At 33.8% G+C, this 7,127-nt stretch overlaps 1 protein-coding gene across 1 annotated transcript; it reads left to right on the forward strand.

Moving 5' to 3' along the window:
- Positions 1–1,230: 1,230 nt before the first annotated feature.
- On the forward strand, positions 1,231–2,851 carry LOC126741649 (uncharacterized). The gene is made up of 2 exons (XM_050448179.1): positions 1,231–1,716; positions 2,659–2,851. Exons 1-2 carry the CDS (start codon positions 1,468–1,470, stop codon positions 2,803–2,805), a joined length of 396 nt encoding a protein of 131 aa, XP_050304136.1. The 5' UTR covers positions 1,231–1,467; the 3' UTR covers positions 2,806–2,851.
- Positions 2,852–7,127: the final 4,276 nt, after the last annotated feature.

Below are 7,127 nucleotides of genomic sequence, written 5' to 3' on the forward strand. Positions count from 1 at the left end.
TGTGACATTTGTACGTTACTTTAAGGTAGTAAGGCCGTCAAAATGACTCGTCATGTAGACCAGAAAGTACGAAAAATTACGTATTCAAGATGTCATTTTGTTACCTAGGAAATTATGCATATATGGTAAATCCAGAACATGTTTCATGGATGTAGGTACCTATATACCTTAGAAATATTTATTATATATCCTGGAATAATAAAAATGTATTTGTATATTCTATAAAGATACATGTAACAGATACATAGAATATAATAGATGATTATGGAACATCTATAGAATGTAACCCTCGGATATAGTTTCAATATCTAGTAGATTCAGGATATACACTGTACGTACTAATAGTATATTCCATGTATTAGCTAGTGTGTGACAAATGGATATTTATTTCATATCCATAAAATAAGCAAATCATTGAAAATAGACACTATATGTATATACGTCAGGATATTATGAATATACATAGCATTTACATAAAATATATATTTGCTATGTGGGAAGTCATTGACACTTACCTCTAGGATCGGTTTAATGTAAAACAAAATATTATGAATGAGTCTTGTTTAAAGTTATTGGAATCTAGTCTGGAGCCACTTAAGTACAAGAATAATAAAATTAAAATAGTCTGAAGTAGCTCAAATGCCTGAAATGAGGCTTCAAGTTATCCAGAAATACTTAGAGCCACTCTTAAGCAAATTTGCGGTTATCAGAGTATCATGTAAAGGTCCCCTTTCACGCTCCAATATGTTTGCGTAAACTGGTTTGTACAAACTGTTTTGCGCAAACAATTTGTGCGTTAAAGAGGAAACATCTTGTTTGTACATACGAAAATGTTGAGTTTGAACGAATCTGTCGAGTTTTGAATTTTTGTTTGAGGTGGGTGCATTGGTATGAGCGTGAAAAGACAAATCAAACCGATTTCTGCATGTTTTAAGCCCAGTGCCTGCGCATTGACACTAGGTGGGTTCGGGATTGCACTCCGAAAACTCTGAACTAAAAAAGCATAGAAATATTCCATGCACACGAGTTAGAGAAGAATAGGTAGTCTCGATACAGCTGATTAACGTCTAAAATGTGGTTTATCTGTCATATTTTCACTCCAGCTCATTATCAGCAGTGAATGGAGGACAGATAAACCTGATTTTTGACGTTAATTAGCTGTGTCAAGACAATCTATTCTTTATTAATTCGTGTGCATGGAATATTTCTATCCTTTTTTAGTTCAAAGTTTTCGGAGTGCTATGCCGAACCTAGCAACTATTTGCACGTAGTGCTCAGTTATCTGCGGCCTGTCAGTTAACGCTCACATTTAATAATGTGTGAAACTTTTTTTTTCTGCTTTACAATGTCAAAGAAAGAAAAACAGTTTTTAAGTGAGTTTATTGAGTTGTACAGATCATTCCCGTGTCTCTGAAGAATCAAATCCAAGCAGTACAGTGATCGTAATGCGAAACAACAGGCTTATGAATGTATGATGGAAAAAATGCGGGAGTTCGGTATAGGAGCAAACAAAGAAACTGTAGTAAAAAAATTAACTCTTTAAAAACCGCGTACAGGAGAGAATTAAAAAAAGTTATTAATTTGGAGAGGTCTGGTGCTGGTGAAGAAGACGTGTACGTTCCCCATTTGTGGTATTTTGATTTGCTTATTTTTATACGGGATCAAGAAATTCCACGAAAGACGCAAACCAATGTTGAAGATGAAGATGAAGAATCAGTAAGTAAATTTTTATTTCGTAGGTATGTAATAGTAGATATAGGTAGCTACTTTTCTAAAAGCCTTGAATTGTTGGAGAAACCATTTTATCCTGCCATGGAACTTTGCCAGAATTGATAAAATAGTTTGAAAATTTCTCCCTTACATCTTTTGCTTCTGAACTGGCATTGCGCTGATGGCCGCGAGTAAGATCCAATAAATTATAATCAGCTGTGCGAAGGCCAGACGTAATGATACCAGTTGTTACGTCTTCCACGTACTAAATACGTCCATAGGAGCATACGCTTCATTTGCATGCTTTCGTAGGAAGTTGTGAACACAGGATGCTAACACTACTTTATCAATATTTTCAACTTTCAAATTGATTTTTGTATGAAAAATTCGAAATCTGGCAGCTAAAATGCCGAATCCGTTTTCGACTATTCGGCGGGCACGGGATAATTGGTAGTTGAAAATCCTTTTATTATAGTCCAATTCCCTTTGATTGTAAGGCTTGAGGAAGTCTGGTCGCAGCGCAAATGCCTCATTCTCACTCTCCGTCGACAACTGCCTCTGCAGCTGGCAAATGTAATTTATTTTCTACTAAGTTCTTCATAAATATTATATTGTCTAGCACACAACTATCAGATACTCGACCATTAGTTCCAATATCGCACATAATAAATTCACGGTTTGCATTCATAATGGCTATTAGCACAATGCTGTAAGTTTTTTTGTAATTATAGTATGATCTAGATCGAGGAGGTGCCACAATTTGTATATGCTTGCCGTCAACAGCGCCCTAGCAATGTGGAAAATTCCATTTTTGCTCAAACTCTCTACCGATACTCTTCCATTCCGTCGTAGTTTTAGGAAACTGTAACCAAAATAATACCTCATTACTCACGGCTGTTTCACAATTCTTAATAATTATATACATTGATATTTTCGTATGATTTTCAGGAACTTCATCAATTTACGGCTGAGCGTGATGAAGCAACTAGTGAATCAGGATTATTCTCACCAAGGGAGTCGCCAAGTATTTCTCCACCCTCTACACCACACTCTTTAACGTTGGGACCATCCACATCCACACGCCCATCCACTTAGACAACTAGAACCATGAAACGGCAGCTGGATAAATGCGATGATATATTACATGATTGGGAAACGTTTTACGCCGGCGGCCGTTGATGACAAATTTACATTAATAGCCAAAACATGGGCGGTGAAGTTAAAGAAACTTGTCCCACTTCAAGCGGTTTATGCCGAAAAATTAATTAATGATATTTTTTACGAGGCCCACTTAGAAAAGTTGACTCCTAACTCTGCTTTTCAAACCACTTATTAACCTGAAAATCGGTTACAGAATCAATTATATTTTCGAAACATAGAGCCTTATCGGCACCAGACTCAGCCATACCTACAACCACAGACACTTCAGCACCATACACAACCGTACAATCAACCACCTCACACACAACAATGGCCAGTGTCAATACAGCCAACTTATTCGCAACTACAGCAAAAACAAGCATATCTACACATGCCGGAAGAAGTCAATCTCACTTCATGTCTACCCCATTCGCCAGAGCAAACAAACATAAAAGATCAGTTTCAACAAGAACAACAACACTTGACAAAAGAACTCCTACTGCAGAATGAACCCAGCAATCAAAAAAAGGGTGAGAGCTCAGTGTCAACATTTAAAACATTTTAAAAATGTTTTAACTTTTGTTGTTCTTTTTTTCTTGGAGAAAGTGTTTTTTAAGAAAATTTTATTTGTTTGTTTTTCTTTTTGATAAAGGAACATAGTTTTTTGACATTTCCGCTATTCTTATAAGATAAATATATTTTATTTGTTAAATGATATTTACGTACCTTTAAATATTCACCTCGTAATGCAATGTATATAGCCTCACAGGTTTCGGGAATAATTTGACTTAGGTGACATGCCGAAATACACGTGGAAAATTTAAGATCTTCGTAGTATCTCCCGGTAGCCAAAAACCGCAATGTAGCAGTTAGTCGTTCATGTGGTGTAATTGCACGTTTCATGACAGTATCTTTCTTTATAATGATTGGCGTAACTATCGTAGTATCTCCCGGTAGCCAAAAACCGCAATGTAGCAGTTAGTCGTTCATGTGGTGTAATTGCACGTTTCATGACAGTATCTTTCTTTATAGTGATTGGCGTAACTATACTTAACAATTAAAGATAAGTTTCTTCATCCATTCGCAAATAGTTACGAAAATCATCGGGTTCATTTCTTAATTCTCGTATTAAAGAAGTATGTCTTTTTATTAGCCACGATTTAGTTGGTCTTTTCTTCTTCTGCAAGTTTCTGCATAAGTTTCTTTTTAATAATACAAACAGCAGCAAGTCCTAGTAGCAGTAGTTCTTCCTCTTTATCAATATCCATTTTTTCTTTGTTTTAATTCCATAAACAAAGGAGACTTTTTCGCAACGGTTAACAAGACGTGGACCGAATGGACTAAAATATTTGAGCGTCAAAATGCAAACATCGACTCCAACATGTTTGCACAAAACAGTTTGTACAAACCAGTTTCCGCAAACATGTTGGCGCGTGAAAGGGGGCCTTAACATCCAGAGCAATCCAAGGATCTATAATAATACTGAAAATTATTTAAAATCAATTTTAAATTACTCTAGGTGGGTCAAACTACCTGAAAATGACCTATATGATATAAATGTACCATAAGGCAATACGTGGGATTACATCCCTCGGATTTTTAGGCATCAATTTATAAATCTAAGGATACAAATAAAATTAAATGGCATAAAAAACTACTCCGGAATGTTATGAAATCGTATTTGAACGTCTTCCAAATATAGGAAATCTTTTTAGTTTTCATCAAAGGATTTCCCAGCATGTTCTTATCTAGTTTTCTAGAAAGGCATTGGAAATGTGCCTGAAAAATGTATCAAAAATCCTAGAACAATTTATTTTATTATCATGAAAAACATAAAAAATTACAATAAAATAGAAAATCAGTTCAAATATCTGAAAGGCATATAAAGTTATTTCCCATAAGTAAAAGATATTTGAAAGAGAGAAGGGTTAAAAAGAAAAATAAAAAAATATATTAATTTATTCATAGGGATGAACTGGTATATTGGCGCCCAACGTGTGGTACTTCTTAAATTGGCGTTGACATACATTTTCTATCATAATTCTTTAACGGCTTAAGATAATTTAAAGAAAATCGCAGAGTCTCCTTCGGCAATGACTAAGCAATCATTATCGGTAAGAATGTTTATGGCAAGTTGAACTTATTCGAAAACCATCAAGTTAACTTCCAGAGGAGCGAGTTTTTCTTACTGCGGAGAAATTTTTTGTCATTATAGTTATTATTAAGTTATTTGAGATAATTTAAAAAAAAACTACAGTCCTCTAGAGCAATATCCAGGCAATCATTAAAGCTATAAAGCGTCCTTAAAGGTTAAATATTCCATGATTTACTTCATAGAGACCCATCTACGGAAGATCAAATTGCTCGTGGTGAGCAGACATTTTTCATTATAAGTTTAAAACTAATTAAGATAATTTAAAACGAGTTTCACTGCCACCTAGGAAGATGTTTTTGAATTCATTTAAAGTGTAGAGTATTTTTAGAGGATAATTATTCCAGTGTATTTATCCAAAGTTATAGACACCTACCTCTTGGATCGTCTTAATGTAAAACAACATATTATAAGTGAGTATTATTTAAAGTTATAGGAATCTAGCCTGGAGTCACTTAAGTACCTGGAATAATATAATTTAGAATGCCTCAAGTAGTTCAAATGCCTAAAATGAGACTCCAAAAATTTTTGAAGGCTCTCTTAAGCAACTTTGTAGTAATCACAGTGTCGTATAACATCCAGAACAGTCTAAGTGACTGAACAATATGAAAAATGATTTGCAATGCTTCGATATCATATAACATAACTTTAAATGCCTGAAAGGTTTAAAAAATTATTTCCAATACTTCAACTCCAAAATCCTGGAATATATAAAATAAGATGACAAGGCCTGAAAAACAATGTGAAAATACTTTTACATTATCTGTCAGTCGTTTTTCTAAATATTAAAATTAATTTTCTTTATGTGGGATTTGCAGCAGTTTTAAATTAAATTATTTTAAAAATTGCAATTATAAAAGAAATATTATTAAAAAAATATTAGTCGGCTACTTTTTATAATTTTAGGTATCGGACCTGAATAATTTGCAAAAAATGTTTTACATTCAATTTAATCCCATATTTTTTTTTTAAAGTTATTTATGCAGCATAATTTAAATGAATATGAATGACATTTCTTTAATACCTTAACCATGTTCTCCCAAAATTCCATAAACGGAGCCAAATATGTACGTATCAACGAGTTTGATTTAGTACTTGGAAATGAGCGTAAAAAATAAGTTATAGTCAGACATTATTGACACCCCTACAATTTAACCCTAATTCGGTTCCGACGTAGCTTTTTTTAAATTGGCCCTTAAAGAATCGAGGAAACGGCCCTAAAAACCAGACCAATCCGATATATAGTATCTTTGTCGTCAGCAAAAGGGGCGTTTTTGCCCCCTAGGAAAACCTAAAATAAGCTCTTTATATGGTAATGGAGGCATTAAAAATATACTGTAACCTCTATAAGCACAGGGAATGAGGAAGCATTATAACCCAATATAGCTTGTTAGCTTGATTTGTCTAGGCTGAATCATCATATTTTTTTTTGTTTAACTTAAAGTTTTAATTAAGTTTGGGCTTATAAATATTTAATAAACGTTATCGGAGCATTCCCGTCAAGACTCTTGAGTTTCAAGCACGTTCTCTCAGCATAAAATAGGGATTAAACTATAAGTATCTTTAATCTCATTTATGGCAGCCCTAATGATTGCTTTAAACAACAATAAGAAACGGTGATAAAGGAAGGAATCACTTTGCGTGCTAATTAGGGATAAACTTAGGATAATCCCCCAAAGAAAACTGAAAAACTTGCTGGATGCTTACATAAATCTAATTAGGTAGATGTGAATCCTAGACAAACTTTATGCATGATAAGGGTCATAAATTAGAGCTGAAGTAGCGATGCTATGCTCGAGGTTTGCGAGCAGCCATAACTGGAGAAATTTGATGCGCTATTGCTCTTCTAGTTAAGAAGAAGATAATTTCGGTATAATATAAATTTACTGTAAGCAAGTAAATTAGTTAAAGCAAGATGAAAAGAGAAATATCTCAAGAGGCTAAAAGTATGCAAATAATATCCATTTTAGTTATGCAGACTTTCTAAACAAATTCATCTAGATTATTTAAATCCTTTCCTAGGTTTCTGATACCAGTGAGCAGTTGCATCTCAAAAGTATCCTCTAGGTGTTTTTATAACTTTATTTTATATTGTAAAAATCGATTTCCTAAAAAAGATAATTTG

The sequence above is a fragment of the Anthonomus grandis genome, chromosome 10 (assembly GCF_022605725.1).
Source record: "Anthonomus grandis grandis chromosome 10, icAntGran1.3, whole genome shotgun sequence".
Taxonomy (NCBI): Eukaryota; Metazoa; Arthropoda; class Insecta; order Coleoptera; family Curculionidae; genus Anthonomus; species Anthonomus grandis.